The sequence below is a fragment of the Homalodisca vitripennis genome, chromosome 1 (genome assembly GCF_021130785.1).
Source record: "Homalodisca vitripennis isolate AUS2020 chromosome 1, UT_GWSS_2.1, whole genome shotgun sequence".
Taxonomy (NCBI): Eukaryota; Metazoa; Arthropoda; class Insecta; order Hemiptera; family Cicadellidae; genus Homalodisca; species Homalodisca vitripennis.
In genome coordinates this window covers 73,973,664-73,991,328 of record NC_060207.1, presented here as the reverse complement: position 1 = coordinate 73,991,328, position 17,665 = coordinate 73,973,664, and the positions used below count along the sequence as shown (strand labels likewise).

At 32.2% G+C, this 17,665-nt stretch overlaps 1 protein-coding gene across 2 annotated transcripts in view; it reads left to right on the top strand.

Annotated features, from left to right (window-relative positions):
- Nucleotides 1-10,663, top strand: part of LOC124364719 (epidermal growth factor-like protein 8) — a 50,651-nt gene extending 39,988 nt beyond the window's left edge. For both annotated transcript variants that reach the window (XM_046820416.1, XM_046820424.1), the window contains exons 5-10: nt 174-269; nt 3,391-3,516; nt 4,705-4,775; nt 5,171-5,281; nt 6,996-7,104; nt 10,447-10,663. In XM_046820416.1, coding sequence (XP_046676372.1) covers nt 174-269; nt 3,391-3,516; nt 4,705-4,775; nt 5,171-5,281; nt 6,996-7,104; nt 10,447-10,487 — 554 coding nt within the window. In that variant the 3' untranslated portion in view covers nt 10,488-10,663. The remainder of the gene's footprint in view (nt 1-173; nt 270-3,390; nt 3,517-4,704; nt 4,776-5,170; nt 5,282-6,995; nt 7,105-10,446) is intronic.
- Nucleotides 10,664-17,665: the final 7,002 nt, after the last annotated feature.

The window sequence follows — 17,665 nt, the reverse complement described above, 5'->3', positions numbered from 1 at the left end:
CCTATTGATATATTAATTAATTTTTCCTGTTCTTGGAATGTCATGGCATAGTTTAAAATATTATTTACAACCTGTATAATCGTCAATAATTAAACTTACTTTTTAAAATTATTTCCAATCAAAGAAAAGTTATTCTTTAAAGACTTCATAGTTAGTTTGTTGTCATGTTTCAGCGGTTTGCAGCAAGCCTTGTCTCAACTCTGGAACTTGCTCCCATCCTGATCTGTGCACCTGTCTACCTGGCTTCACTGGCCAGTGGTGTGAGAATGGTTCGTACACATTTCAGTTTTGTTGTTCTTTTACGTATTCAGGACTCGATAATAGATTTAGTTTGCATTATATCATAATGTTTAGTGTTACTATGAAAATTTTGAGGTACTGGCAGATGATGCTTACTGCAATAGTCTTGTCTGATTACCCAAGTGCCAGTTTGTAACTGATAGCAACTTGGGTTCACCAGTGTAGTATGTTCAGAAAAATCAACTTCGTGAAGTCTTGGAGGAGCATTTTTGGGCTGATACCTATTTTATGATTTTAAAGTCAGTTTGTCTCACAGGAGTGCATCAAACATCTTAAAATTGCCTATGATCTGAAGCAACATACCGTACTATTATTTTAAGTGGTATTTGAAATTTTGAGGCAGCCGTAATTTGGTTCAAGACGATGAACATTAAAAAAAACTGCATTTCACTATTACTCAAGAAAACACTGATCGAGTGTGTGCTATGATCCAAGGGGACAAACACTGCACTCATTTAATGATTAAAGTTTTTCTAGGAATTGGATACTTAACAGTACAAATAATCTTGCATGACTTTTGAAAAGTCACTAAAGTTGTTTTTCAAATAATTAGTACATAACGATTTGACAGATAAGCAAGAAACTGCACATGTAAGAATCAGCCAACAGACCCCCCCCTCCCCCCCCCCCCCCCCCCCCCCCCCCCCCCCAAAAAAACAAATAGTGCTTTATAATGTTGCTCATTGGATAATTTCCGTAATATAAATATTCCGTAAATATTCACTTTCAAACTTGAAACCAATATAAAAAAAGTGCAAAAATAAAACTTGTTCTAATTGTTAAAAAATTTTAAGACAGTTTTTACTTTTTTCTATATTGTTTAATAGTAGTGATACAATTTTTGCGCAAATGTAAACATCCGCCAATTGAAACTATTCTTGTAATAACGCTGGCTAGCAAAGTTAACTTAAGCATGAGTAAGTTCAACTGCATTTCCACACCAAGCTTAAACTCAACCAATTAGTCATTGCGACAGTTATTGTTTTCACAAACATATATTAGATTACATAACCCTATCTATATACATATGTATATATTTATACATTTTCAATTTCAGGTTAGTTTTGGGATTTGTGTGTCATGCCCAGCAAGGATGTGCAACACTTTTTTGGGAACTCTGCCTTGGAAGCAATTGCAATAGACAGGTTTCCATAAAATTATTAATCCTTTAATATTAAATTAAAAGTATAATAAGATTTTAAATATGTATGAATCAATTCGATTTGGAATTTTGAAACAAAAAATCTATATAGACATGTACGATTTAACATATGTTAATTGAAGATTGCTTTATACCAAAAAGCCAAAATATCTCAAAATTGTTATTATATAAATAATGTTTTGACATAGAGTGAACAAGAAAACCTGGAGAGTCATACTATAAATTAGTACAAAAATATTTTATTTAACTGTATCATTTGTTTTTGGGTGTTTCCTTTTTATTTTAATTGTATTAACACTTTTGTATATTTCAGTGTTATGTTGTCTTGTATACATTTTAAAACCACATTATAAATATAGTTTAAAAATATTAGTTTAAGATTATTCGTTTATAAAAAATAAAAATCCTCTCATAACTACTTTATAAAACGTGTAAAGTGAATACAGATCTTAAAAACTAAATTTAGTTCCACATGTAAACATTTTAGTGGAATTATATGTCATGTGGTACCTCATTTAAAAACTCAATCTTTTGACGCATTAGCTTTAGTACAGGGTTTTCATTATGTGGTGTTATCTTGGTTTAAAACATTCACCACAACAGCTTATTTTCGGACTTTTTTACTTGCCGTCAAATCTTTAAATAATAATGGCAATAAACTGTAATCTCTTTTTACGTTAAACGTCTAAGATTAACAAGAAATGTATTTAGACTTCATAATTTTGCACACAAAAAATTATTTCACTGTTTTATCAATGATTATCCATGTACCCCAAAGAGTACCTAAAAATAAATTTACCTTAAAAAGTAAGCAAACGTGCACCTGACAGGATATAAGTTAGTCTAAGGTATTTATTTAAGCGCGGGATCACAATTAACAAACCACCATAACGCAATAAGCAAATGCATAGCCACGTGTACCACATCAGGCTCAAGATGCGCTTTACGAATACCCGATATGTGAACATGTTAAAGGGTCTTTTAACTCTTAAAAGCTACGAGTATTATTATGGTCATGATTTAATATAATAATAAATGCCTTGCATAACATAAAGTGACACAAATCAAGTGTTTTTTTTTTTTTTTTTTTTTTTTTTTTTTTTTTTTTTTTTTTTTTTTAATATCTAAGACAAAAATGTGAAACTAGTGTTTTAATATCTAGGCTGGGCCCAGCGGTGACGCTCATTAAAAAAATATTTCATGAACTATTTCATATTAGATTACACTCACTAACACTCTCTAATTTATAGAATATAGAATATTTGTGAACGTGTTTGAGAAATTGTTTTCTCAACACAAAAACAAGAAAGATTATTGAAAGATTAAGAAAGATTATTGTTAATACATTTGGAAGACTAATAATGACACGCACAAGACTATTAGAAACTATTAGGAGATAAAATTAAAAGCAGATCACTTCCATCTCAGATTGATCCGAAGCTAAACTCATCTACTGGTTGACAAGATACTTCTCCTGTGATCCGCAATGTATTCCATTTTAGATTTTTGTGAACCGGTTAAAATGGTTTTATATGTCTATGTATGTACATGCATACACATATAAACCCATTTAAACTGGTTCACAAAAATTTAAAATTGAACATTTATATACATATACAGTATATATTAATGAAGTATAAATAGACGCAATAAACTCTAAGGAAACTACCACTTATTGACAATGTTAGATAATAGTATTACAAACTAATAAAGCAAAGCTATCAAAATAAACTTTACATTTGCAATTAGGACATATTTATAATTAGTGATACTTGAAATTAAATTTTAAAAGCTTTCTTAGAAAAACTACAGGATGAAAAATGTTTCCAAAACACCTTTACTTATTAGACCCCAATATGAATTCCGAATTCTACGCATCGGCAAACGACTAATGTTTAACTATATGAAATTTGATTATCATGTTTCAGACATAGATGAATGCTTACATAAGAGCCCATGCCCCCATATTTGCAGCAACACTGCAGGTAGCTACAAGTGTAGCTGTAGAACAGGCTACAGGTTGGCCCCAGACCTGCACTCCTGCTACAGGAAAGGTAAAATTGCATCACACAACTTAAATACAATGTTGATGCAAAATTAAATTCAAGTCCAAATTTGGGTCAGCATGGAGTTTGAACATTTGTGGTAACATTCTACTTTATATATCTTTTAAATACACATTTGTCGCTAATGTAATAAAACATTTAAGTATAAAATATCACACTTGATGACGTAAACATACTTCTAACATACAAAAATACCAAACTATGCAAATCCTACATTAAACAGATGTAACATTTCCTATAATTAGGACATTACCAGTTGACACCATCTCAACATTTTTAATATTATTAAAGATCTTCAAATTAGTATTATCTTTCAACTTCTTATCCCCAACAAATAACTCTTAAACAAATTTTTGAACTATCACACAATAGCAGGCGTTATTCATTTTGGAGATGTAAAGTTCACATATAATGTAACATTTATGCTAAATGTCATGCAATTCTAATATTCACCAATGAATTAACAATAGAATAATTGAGCCAAACCAAATAACCCTCTAAAGGAGAGGAATCCTTTGAGTTGCCTCTTATAACGCCTAGAAACATTAATGTCAGACACAATTAGTTTTCAAAATGATTTTGATAAATAAACTTTATCTCCATTATTAACAAGTTTATTGTGGCAGCTATATAAACGAGTAGTCAAGATCACTCAGTATAGACCCATAGTGAAGATGTTAAAAATATTGATTATATTTTTATTTTAAATTGTTTTTAATTTTGAAATTCGAATAAAAGTCGATGTAATGCAAAAGATGCTTAAAAGTACTAAAACAGCCACAATAAGTGTTTAAGGGTGAGATGTTTAGATTAAGTATCAAGCTCAATGTCCACTAGCAAACGAAGTTATACAAATAAGTAAGTTAAACTATCAGTTTTCGATAAATATTAAAAAATGAAATAACAGGTGTGAATAGGTGTGGGTAAAGGTTTTTAAGAAGCTTTGTGTAAAGATAAACCAAATTTCATTCTCTTTGAAAGTGGTAAACTCTCCATTGTACATAGATAGTTTACAGTTAGATCTCTAAACATGAAAGAATAGTTCTGCCTGCTTTGTTAGGATTAAAACAGAGATTATAGCAGAGAGTTTTCAAAATTTTAGGTCAAAATACCAGCTTTCTGTGTCATAAATCTTTTTGTGTTTGTATAGTTATTTTCTTTATTTCTTTGTTTTAGGAAGAAATAAAACACTGGATGGAAAGTTTGATGTGGAAATTCTTGCAAGAAAACTCTCAAGGTTAGAAAAGGTAAGTCAAAGTTTAATAAGGGTGTACTTGTTTATAAACTTATGAAAAGAAAATTGAAATGGTAATGTGCTTAACATCAATTTCTTTCAAAACACTAAAAAAGAGAGGAAATATTTAGATACATACAAGATTTTTATTTCTACACTTTTATTACACAATTTGGAAATAGTTATTTTGTTTATACATTCACGTTAAGTATACCTTCTTACAACTGCAATAAGCGCAAAAGCAGTGCTTCAGACAGCACCAGTTGAGTTTTCTTGAAATCTGTTGAACTAAATCTAAAGAACTGTATCCTCTTTTTGTAATTTAGAATACAGTAATATCTTTTATTAATTTAGTTTTCAATTGTATTGTGTTAACAGTAGTTAAATCAGTAAATGTATTATTTTCAGAGATTTAAAAAATCATCCAAGTACGAGCTTCAAACAGAACTGTCAGAAAACCCATCCAATGATGAGTTGCAGGCTTCACTCGATACACTCCACAAAAGATTTGAGACTATGGTTGGTGAAAACTTTATGTAGCATATTTGTTATAATAAATTAAGTCCAATTCTCCTTATTCACTAAACACACAATGAAGGGATGATTACTCAATACTCAGTAGGGATTAGATAAGGTCAGAGACCTTCAAGTTAAAGGGATTGTTGACTAGACATGTTCCCTTCACCTGCAGCAGTCACACTGATTAGAATAAAGCGTTCCTGAACTCTGTCTAACCATATACCAAATTTTGTTAGAAATGCTATATCCAAGGTATTAAAAAAGTTGTATGTAGTTTTATTTATTTGAGTTTACCATTTTTTTCTCTATGCTATTAAAGCTTCATGAGAGTTTCAGCTCCTGAAAAATTGTTGCTGTTTTTATAAAGGCTTCAAAGCATTTCAAGGTTTCAACTTGAGCCCTCTGTTTTTTATAGCAATGACATAATATCCGTACTGAACTATGACATCCATCTGATGGTATAAAGATCTCTCTACCGATCACCAGAATGGCAGACCTATGCAATCAGCCACCTATTGTGCTGTAGTATTGAATAAAATCAACCACATACTCCTGAACCTTAGCAGAACAGTGTTATTTATTTTCATTGTCATTGTAATCATAATCCGTCATTTTTATGTTTGGAAGCAATATCATTTAAAGTATAGTGCATACTGTCTTATGTTGTCAGAGATTCCCAGCTAATCTTCTCTCATTTGCATAAACAGTATTGTTTTGAAATCTTGAAGATCTTGTTATGTTGATTGCCCAATTTATAACAACAAGGATTCTTTTTGAATGCTTTACAAATAGTTTTTGTAAGAGATACATGTTTTTTTATTCTTATATTGGAATAACTAACCAATTTACTGATATCACAAACATCTAGTAATGTTGATTTTCTAATACCGACTTCAGACAGTTTTATGGTATATGATATTTTAAATTGGCTATGATTGTGTGACATACAAATTCTTGCATTTGGCCTTTTTCAATTAAGATCTCATTTTTCTCAAGACAGAGCCATGCTTGGCGCTCGAGTCTCGATTTTGAGCCTTGCTTGATTTTTTGAGCCTTTACTGGTCATTGGCCAGAAGCAATATTGATAAGACATGGGAAGTAAGTAAGAGCCTTATAAAAAAGATTTCCAACAAATATAAAATATAGGAGAGGGATCACATCTATTACAGAAATCCAATCACTGTGACCATAATATGTTGTTATTACTTGATCCTCACATACAAACAAAATGTAGTCAGGTGTGTAATCGCTAGGAATGTTGACTCTAGTTATATAATACTACAAGTTTACAGTGTATCCACCTTGTTCTGACCACAAGTTAGTTGTTGAATTTTAGTAATTTGCTTTCAATATCTCATTAGTTAGAATAACACCAGAGCTACGTAGGCTGCCAGTATAAGCATTTCATGTGTGAGAGTAGGATAAGGATGTGTGTATTGCAGGTATTAGAAAGCCCTTATCATTCTTCTCTCCTTTTGAGTGTTCAAACTTTTACATGCTCATTTACATATTTATATTACTAACAGTGTAAAATAACTCTTCACTGGACATTAATTAACCATCATACTGCTAAAGTAATATTAGTTGTTCAAGAGTATGTCAAGCATACCCAGACATTCTGTATGTCATATATTGACTACAACATAATTCATTTTGTAAAAAATTTAGAGATCATTTCTTATCAAAAAAAGTTAATCTGAACTTAACTGTTTAGAACCGGTACCAACAAGAGAAATGGACCAGACTGGAGCTGGAACTGGAGAAGCTGCAACCGTTGTGTGGTAGACTGGACAACCTGGAGAGGCGGATGGACCAGTGTCTCTGTGAGTGCTGTGCTAACTAGATTGGCATGTGAGATAGATAGAAATAAATGATCTCTACCCATCACCCATCTATCCATTATGTACTGTAGTTTAATTTTCAGTTTAGAAAGGTAGTGCAGAATTTCCATAAGCCAGGAGCCTAGAGCCAATTTACATTGTATAAGAACAAAACCTAGTTTTACGTGAAATCAACAGACTTTCCCAATTCGATCCTTAATATCACTAGTTTTTAAGGAAGTCAAAATGGGAGGATAGTTAAATATTGGTAGAAGAAACTGGGTTAAAAATAGTTACTAAATAATACATTTTTCCTGTATCTTTTTTAGCCTTACACCATTCAAACTGTAAACAGTAAACCGGATTTTCCCTTCACAATCCTTCCGTCATCAAAAACAAAGGAAAGGACTTAAATAGTACGAGTAGTTGGCATCAGTCAGCTAATTAGATGAAGAGACTGGAAATGGCGACTTTCAGTTTGTTGAATGTTGCTCAAATTGTATGCCTTGTTGCTGTTTACTTAGGAAGACTACCTTATTGCACTCAGTCCTAAAAGGACCTTGTGCTTGCTCCTGAATTGATGTGATATCCTGAATAAATAACATTGGTGATAGGGTTTTCTTGAAATTTATAGAGGAATTTTTTTAAAGAAAGAACCTGATTGTCAGTTACACTAGTTTTGGTAAAGGTCACTTGATGCACTAAAAACCAATCGTCTGACACACAAATATCAGTTATATAACTATCAAACAATATAAAGAAATTGAAGGTCACCACTTTAAGGTCCTGTATGCGATTAGCTGATGCTGACTTAAATGTTTTTTTTTAGAGATTGGTCAAGCTAAAAAATATATATGATCTGAGAACAAATATCATTTGATATTTTAACACATGATACCATTCCACTTCAACTCCACCAAAACTAACGCAACTGCCAACCAATTTCCTTTCATGGGAATTTTCTCTATTGATTTCAAGGAAAATCAGTTTTTGAGCTTATACAATGTTAATTGGCTTTCTGTTCCTGGACTACAAGGGGTATTAGAAAAATAAGGTTCACTATGCTGCCAAGACAGAATGCGATATGTTGGGAGAAATCTGGCAACACTGTCTTACTCATCAGCTGTCCCTCTCTCTATCCATACCACTCGCGCCTCGCTACGTCCAACAGTGCCGGCCGAGCTGCCTTCGAAGATGGAGCTCTCTATCGTTGTTACCGCCAGATGTAAAATTCGTGCTGTGATACGTTTTTTAAATGTAAAATATATTTCACCTATTGAAATTCATCATCAGTTAATCAAAGTTTATGGGGAAAACTGCATATCTGTTCAACAAGTTCGGAAATGGTGTTGAGAATTCAGTGAAGGCTGCATGGAAATTCACGATGAAAACCGAAGTGGACGGCCTTCAGTTTCAGATGGAGTTGTTGAAAAAGTTGAGACAATATTGCTTGAAGATCGGAGAATATGAACTTGCTTTGCTTATTCCTGAGATTTCCAGCGCGATCCAGAACTGCCAGAGAGGAAGATTGTCCAGTTGTGTGAGGCTTCTCCATGACAACGCTCAACCTCATGTCTCACGTCAAACTCAAGAACTGCTGACAAATTTTGGCTGGACTATTGTGCCCCATCCCCCCTACAGCCCAGACCTAGCCCCAAGTGATTATCACTTATTCCCAAAATTAAAGGAACACTTGGGTGGCCAACGCTTCAGTACCGATGATGAAGTCAAGGAAGAGGTTACTCGATTCCTCAAAGGATTGGCGGCAGAATTCTACAACATGGGGATAGAAAAGTTGGAGCATCGTCTACAAATGTGTTTGGACAGAAACGGTGATTATGTGGAAAAATAACTTAACTTTTAAGTTTTAAATTGATGTATAACACTAAGTAGAAATATAGAGCTGGATATTTTTAAAAATCATGGGAACCTTATTTTTCTAATACCCTTCGTACTAGGACCAGTCGATAGAATTCACTAGCAATGTGTCATACCCAACCAATTTTAATTCCTAGGTCTGACCATTGGATTAAATTGTGACCAGTGTTTTATCTTTTCTGTGTTTTTAAAAATATTTTTAAGGTTCTAGAAATAAATTTTTGCTATTGTTGATCTCAATCCCAGAGAGTTGATCTTGATAACAACATGCACCTATTAAAAGTTGCTAAAAGTCTAGTAACCTGAACCTTTGAAGGCTGTTTGAAGTCCACTTGCAATAAAAAAATTTTTACCCCAAATAAATGGTAAAAATTAAAGTGGGGATTTAAGAATCTTTGTTATTTTCAGAAAAGTTCAAGTCTACAGACTGAATTCTAATTAAACAAAGTTTTGCAAAACCAAGATCATGAAAAATTAGTAGTTGTTTGTCTAAAGCTGATACCAATAAATAATTACTTAGAAAAAAAATACTTTGTTCACTCATCTGAATTGGTATTAATTATTCTTAGTAGACAGATTAAGGCGGTGCAAATCAATTTTGGGTTTATTTATGGAAGTTTTAAAAGGCTATGGATTTAATACAACAAATATTTTCCAAACCCAAAATTTATTACACTACCTTAACTTGCACTTATTTAATTTCAACCAGATAAATATTGATTTTAAACTACTCATAATTGTAATTAATTGACCCATACTTGCTACTGTTGGTGAGCAAGAAGAGGCATGAATTTTATTAATATGACTGCTATATAGCTGTAGATTTCATAATAAATTTGGCTAAGCAAAAGTGAAATCAACCAAGGGGCTGGAAAAATTCCATTTCTGTCTGTTCTCACAATATCTCCAGAACAAACAGAATTATAGGCTTGAAGCTTCTATTTCTATAAAGGCAACATCGAGTTTGGTGCATTTCACTCAGTGGTATTGGGGTAAGCTTTAGCAAAGTTTTCTGTATTGGTCATATGTGTAACCATGATGAAAATAAGAAAATCACAGAATAAATAAATTTGTAAAGACACTGAGTACGATTATATGACATTTTAACATATGATGTGGTAACACCTGAACTAGCAGAATAAAATGAGCTACAAAATCAAAATTTGGTATACAACCTCTGCGAATCCTTTTACACAATATGTGGTGTGACGTACCCTTACCTTTTTTTTAAAACTTAGTTTTGTAAATATTAAGATGTCTGTGAGGAAGCCACACCCTAATGTTTGCATTGCATACATATACGTTGTGTTTTATGAACTCTACGGCAAAATTTTGGGAATTTATTCTTCGCGCCAAAACAAACAAAATATGTAAAATTAACATGGGTCAGAAATGTTTAGTTTACTCCTGGCTTGAAAATAGACATTATCAAATGGAAAGACAGTTACAGAAGACGTGTTGTTGCAGGTAGATGTAAGGATCACACAATCTCAAGAATCTTCCCTTAGGTCTGCCACTGCCTCCTACGTGATCTCCTGGTGCCATACACTGCCATCTTGTCTTGTGCATTTGACATGTTTACCAAGAAGAATAGAAAAACATGTTTGTGTTGACTAGAGTAGGAATAGTTGAGAAAAAATAATTGTGATGTAATTTATTTTAAATAAAATTTTTGTACTAGTTATTTATTTCTCTTTATATTTATTTAAATTTAACAATCTTGAGTATTACTTTATGAGAACAATTTAACATTTTGAACACTTTTACACTCTTATATGTTTTTAAGAGTTATGGGAGACGTTTAGTTTTAAAGATACCATTGATACCCAAACGCTTTCTAGTTTCTCTAATATATCTTATACTTTTACAATATATTAATAATGAGTACAACAAAACAGGATGTTTCTCAGTAACCAATAAAAAGATTAAACAACTATAAAGCTAAAACACTTTGTGATGTGTTTTAGTTAATTTTAATTTCTTTATTATACATCTCCCATAATTCTATAATTAAAAATAAAGGAGTACAAGTTTGAGTTCTAACATTGTTCTTAAAATCAAGATAGCTGTTACAGCCGGCTCTTAATAAAACTATTTATCTAATCTTATTTTGAACTGACATATTTAGCATAAAAATTTAATGTTACTAGTTTACAGCTACAATCTACCAAGTGAGGTAATGCTCCCATTTTATTTACCACATCAGGTGATCGGTTTTGCACTTTTACTATTCCGCTGTTTAAAACACCCGATTATTACCCTCTCATTTAGATAATTAGTGTGTGTTGTCACCAAAGCAACCAGCACATACTCATAATATTCATCACTCAGGGTTTAAACGTGCATTTAAATTATATTGTGCTACACAAGAGATAAAAGGTTTGTTTGTCCCTTGCATTAAACAAATCACCAAATATATTAACCTGAGCAGTACATGTGCTACGATTTCACCTGAACTCTAATTCAAGTTTTGGCAAAATTCTTCATGTAATTCATTATCTGCTGAACAGCCACTCTATCATTTTAAAAATAGCGGATAAGATTGATATGGGCCAAAGTACATCAGCACTAGTCAGATCTTGTATTTTAGGTAGTGGGTACACTATACTCATTTTGTGTGGATATTCTTAAGTTTCATTTACCAAATGACAAAGCTCCTATAGCATATGGACTTACTGCTTTGATTGTGTCAATAGATATGTTGTCACTGTTAACTGCTTTAGATGATATCTTATTCATAGCAGATTTTACTTTGTCCTCACTGACTTTTGTAAAAATAGAATATTTACTGACATCTTATTCATTCAGGTAATAAGATCGTTCATTTTTTTATTATAACATACAAACACAATACTACATAGTAGATGTTATGACATAACTTTCATTATCAACAAAATTTCAGAATGATATATAACATCCGCACACAAACTATAGAATGGTAAAATTAAGTGTGTTATGGTTACCCAATTCAATTCATTGTATATCATGACAACAACAGTGGACAATTTAAATCAATCAAATAATTTTAAAAAATATGGATTGTTAGTTTTTTTTTTTTTAATTTTATCCACATACTTATTTCGTTTGTGACTAAAGATAACATAGTGATATTTAAGTTTTTTTTTAATTACAGTAGTATATTAAAATGTTGAAAACAAGATCTAAACAAATGTACAAGTTGATTTATTTGGGTGATATAATTTATCACAACATAAAGTGAAAAGTTTATAAAATGGTAAAGTATGACATAAATATGATTTCGTACATGCCACATGTAAAAAAACAATATAGCCTACCTATTTAGAATGCATATATTTATTAAACTTTAAGACATACAAAGATGATTTACACACATATTTATGAACCTCTCAAGTTCAGATTATAGATGTTTAATACAAAAATAAAATGGGCTATCGCTTGGACAAAACAACACTTTGTAATATGTATATTTTTATGAAACGCCCTTTACATTAGTATACCATAACAAGAGCTGTATTAATTTTAAGATATATATTCAAAATGATTCAAAAGTACATTAAATACTGTGCATGTTTTTTTTACCGAATTATATTTTCTTATTAACATTTTAAAGTAATAAATTTGAGTTAATATTGAGTTTACTGACAACGCCTGCGATTTTAAAAATTCTTTTTTAAGGATTCAACAGATTGTTTTAAGACATATTTTATTTTAGATAAAAAAATATTGTTATTGTTTTATAGTTCAACTAGCAGTTACCCGCTGCTCCGCACATAATTTCCTGTTGCAAACAGGACACTATATTTATGTATGATGTTTCTATGACATTTCAAACGCTCCTGAGATAATTGATAGTCACTCAAAGCTATTCCAATCTCCTGATCCATTTAAAATTAAATTTAAGTTTTTTTTAAACAGTGTTTCTGGACCCTGAAGCCATATAGTAAAAGTTTTTATTTGAATTTCCCTCCAACATTCCGTGATAATTTATTAAATTGCTCCGACGATTTGAGTAACAATTGAACTATTTACTTAGAACAGTTAATTATTTTTGACAGGTTCTTTTAATAAATAAAATGTATTTGCTGCAATGCATTTCTTATGCAAATTTTCACAACTTGATCACCAGCCCTGATGTGGTAGAGATAAGTCATTCCTTTGTTGATAAATATTTCAGGACACTTCCTTTACATAGATAAGTCTCGATAAACTAATTTGGTTATAAAAAATCAAGTTTCGTCTCCTTAATTAAATTCACTTTCTTATTTCCAATACCATTGTAGAGTTTGCCTTGTGCTCCGATCAAGAAAATATATACCAATGGAAACCAACTTTGGTCATAAAGCATCTTCTTTTGGCTCTTTTAATTTACTTTCCATCAAACATTTTTCTAGTGACAGTTATAGTTTGGCCCTTTGTTCCGATGAAGAAAATATATATACTACTTAAACGTTACTGCGGTCAAAAAGAGTCAGGTCCGTCCGATTAAATTCACTTCCGGTCTAATTTATTACTTGATCTATAAAATATATACATAATGTTGATTTTTAAGGTCTCAAAAAGTATCTACTACCAGAACTTGTAATCTACCTCCGGTCTAAGACATTTCAGTGTTACAGTTACATTTTTATCCCAAAGATGACAGTATATCATACAACTAAAACGTCTCTGCGGTCTATATGAGTCTTTCAGTCGTTTAAATTCACTCCTGGTCTAATTTATTTACGGTTCCACAATTTATTGAATTATGCTGTTTCATTAATAAAAAAAAAATGATTACATGTGTTGGTTTTGGAATCCAACTTAGATTAATATCTGGTGCTGAATTGATTTTGATGTTTTCATTGATCAAGAAATATGTATAAGGGCATATGCTTCTGGTATAAGGGGAAGAGTATGCTAACATTTGCTTTTCTTTAACTACAGTAAAAATGCCATAAACAATATCAAGGGAGCTAACAAGATTCGATAAACTTATGTGTAAACATTCTCAGCTTTTTACAATATGATACTTTGTATAACAGCGTTTAAATAATATTCCCATTGAATTAGGTGGTTTATTAATCATTGGTGCAATTTAAATTTAGAATTAGATAATAATAGTATTAAAATTAGATTTAAAATTAAATTTAAAATTATATAATAGTCTTTGCAATCTGCATTACACTACTGATCAAGCACTTTACAATAATTTAAAATTTTCTCAAATTTAAATGTAAACAGATGTTTCTGCCTGTTTGATGAACTTCAGCTGAAAGTGTTAACAGTTGTTAAGTATCAGTTCACATTGTACAGGGTGGAGCACGGTAATTTGCTGATTTGGAAATGAAATAAAAAAATTATGAACATTAGAAAAAATTATTTTTTATTTTAATTATATTGAACAGTAAGGGAATTGTTAAATTACATGGTTTTAAATAATGTATCTGGCAAATGTCGACCTTCGGCAACCACACACTGCTGCATACGTTTTCTGAAGTTTTCATTAACTCTAACAAGCATGTCGACTGGTATTCTGCCAATTTCAGCCTCAATATTGTTCCTTAGGTCTTCCAAGGTGTTGGGACGGTTGATATACACCTTCGACTTCAGGTAACCCCAAAGGAAAAAATCGCATGGGGCTAAGTCTGGTGAGCGTGCCGCCCAGTTCATATCACCCCTCAAAGAGATAAGCCGTCCAGGAAACATTTGCCTCAAACAATTCATGGTAACCTTCGCTGTGTGTGCACTGGCACCATCCTGTTGGAACCATGTATCCTCTAATTGCATTGCCTCAAGAGCCGGCTGAAAAAAATCCTGTATCATAGTCAAGGACCGTTCGGAGTTCACAGTTATGACACGACGGTTATCCTGAAAAAAGTAAGGGCCAATGATGCCTACTCGTGATATGGCGCACCACACAGTGACGCGGTCCGAATGCAGAGGTCTATGGTGGACTTCTCTGGGGTTTGTTTCACTCCAGTAGTGCATGTTTTGCTTGTTGACACACCCACTGAGGTGAAAATGTGCCTCATCAGAAAAGAACACAATTGCGTCACACGGTATAGTTGCAAGCATGTCTTCACAAGAAGTACGCCGTGTCAAATAGTCCCGTGCTGACAATTGATGGACCACGCACATTTTATACGGGTGAAATCTCAGTTCATCATGAAGAATCCGGTGGAGAGAACGTCTTGAAATGCCAAGAGCAAGTGATTGCTTCCGAGCAGAGCGTTTTGGAGATTGCAGTACTGCTGCTCTAACTCTATCGATGTTTTCCGGTGTTGTAATCCTTCTCTGAGGTCCCCTTCGTACATATGACACATTCCCTGCTGTTCTGAACGCAGTTACCCAATTTACAATTGATTGCCGACCAGGAACACGTCCGCGTGGGGGAACAGCGAATCGTAAACGAAAAGCACGCTGCACTGCAATGATCGAGTGAGCATTTGAAAAATACGCTTTAACACAAAACGACCTCTCCTTTTGTGTCCACTGCATGATGGCAACTGGAACGCGGAGGAATACAAATCTCCCGTCAGCCACTATAAGCCACGCCCACTCTCCCCTCTCTTCGACCAACAGTGCCGCCACAGCCTGCAGTGCAAAAAAGCAAATTACCGCGCTCCACCCTGTATTACATGTCGTAGCGCAGTCTGCCGGATCCATTGTAAAACATTTCAAAATCAACAAAAATGTATAAATAAAAAGTTAATTAAATATGCAATTTAAATTGGACCGAATTGTAAATCTAAACCATTCTCGAATCCACCTGAGGACACACACACAAAATTATATTCAAATCGATCCATCGTTAAGGAGGAGTTCAGTGACATGCACACGCACACAAGAAATATATATCGGTTTTTATATATATATATATATATATATATATATATATATATGGTTTGAATATACAATTCACCCATGTAATGGAAGTGGTTCATTTAATGTTTATACTTTGAAAATTACAATTCTCAGTCCTTAATTCATCAGCTATTTCTGTACATGGAAGTAATTCTTCCCATATTTAGGTGACAAATTGTTTATATGTTTGAAATTACATTGAATTTTGCAAAATCAAATATCACTGGTATTTTGATGTTTAACTACAAAAGTAATGTTAATTTTTATTGTAGCTATTTTTTCTGCATACCAAAACCAAAAATTACTATTAATATATTGAGAATATTGTAATTTAAAGTTATAAACAATGAATAGTTCTTCTATCCGTTTTCCAGTCATTTCTTCTGTATTTAAATGATAATTTCTCCTAAGAAAATTACAAAACAGTAAAAGTGTTTCAATAGAATCAGAGATTTTTCAAATTCGAGTGGTAGTCGATAAATTTAATATTTATTCAAATTTGGTAGATGCAATAAGTACTATGAATATATTAAAAAGTGAATTAAAAGTATTTTTCGTGTAAATGAGCTTTGTTTCAGGGTTATTATAAGTTTACGATAGACAATTGGTATCAAACCATATAAAGCAAGTAAAAATTTAAATTTTTTATGTTATCTACTATCATTATATCAAAATTACAACTTATGCCTATCTAGACTATTATATCTAACTTATCAAACCTAACTGTCCGTAATTAACAAGTTGTATCATGTTTGGATACAATTGCCAGTTAGGTAAGGGACATCATATTAGTTACAATGTTTAAATGTACATAAATTATTATACTTATTATTCTTGACTTTAAATGATTAAAAGCACATTTACTATCTGTTGATTAACACACTGACTCTGGTGGAAGCACATAACTACTACTTTGGCTGTCCCAAAATCTGCACACGAATCACGTCACAGTGAAGATGTTAACAATACATAAGAGTTGCATAATAGTTTTAAGACATATAATGGATAATGGAGGTATCCAGACCAGTGAGGCATAGCCTGGAGGAATTTTCATAATAAAAATAAACCTATATGTTAACCAGAGACCCTAAGAATGTTCACGTAAAATTTCAGTAAAATCGGTCCAGTAGTTTTTATGTGCTTGAGTAACAAGACAGACACCTTTGATTTTTACATAATAGTATTAATTTACGGATTTCTGTTTTGTTTTAAGACACTTCATCAAACTACGAGCAAAAAACTTGACAATTCTCTAACCATTCAGATTTAGGTTTTTTTTCTCTGTTTTTATAATTTGTTAATAGAAGTATTCCATAAAGAAGGTCTCATATATTTTATTCATATGTACTTGAGTATTGAAGTTCATAGTTACGAGAATACACAGTAACAGACGATACAACGCTTGTGTGCTCAACATGTGCTACCTACCCATCACTGCTGATCAGGTGACTTGTCATATCTCCCAACATAAGACCGCATAGACACATAAACTCCATTCATTTATTTATTCTTGATAAACAACATTTCTTGTCATTCTGTTTTCTAGAGTGATACAACACACTTTACATGACAGGTCTTTTAAAAAGCCTCATTTGTTTCTTTGAATTATGAAGAACAAATATAAAACCAAGGAAGTTTGTATAAGGATACACACTAATTTTTGTCAGATCATGAAGTATGACTCAATTGCATAAATAAAAGGGCTCTTACACTTTTTTATTTGCACGTCTACTCTTTAACTGTGATAAAGAAAATAACAATGGAAGCCATAAAAGGGCTCTTACACTTTTTTATTTGCACGTCTACTCTTTAACTGTGATAAAGAAAATAACAATGGAAGCCATAAATAAAATGAACAAAG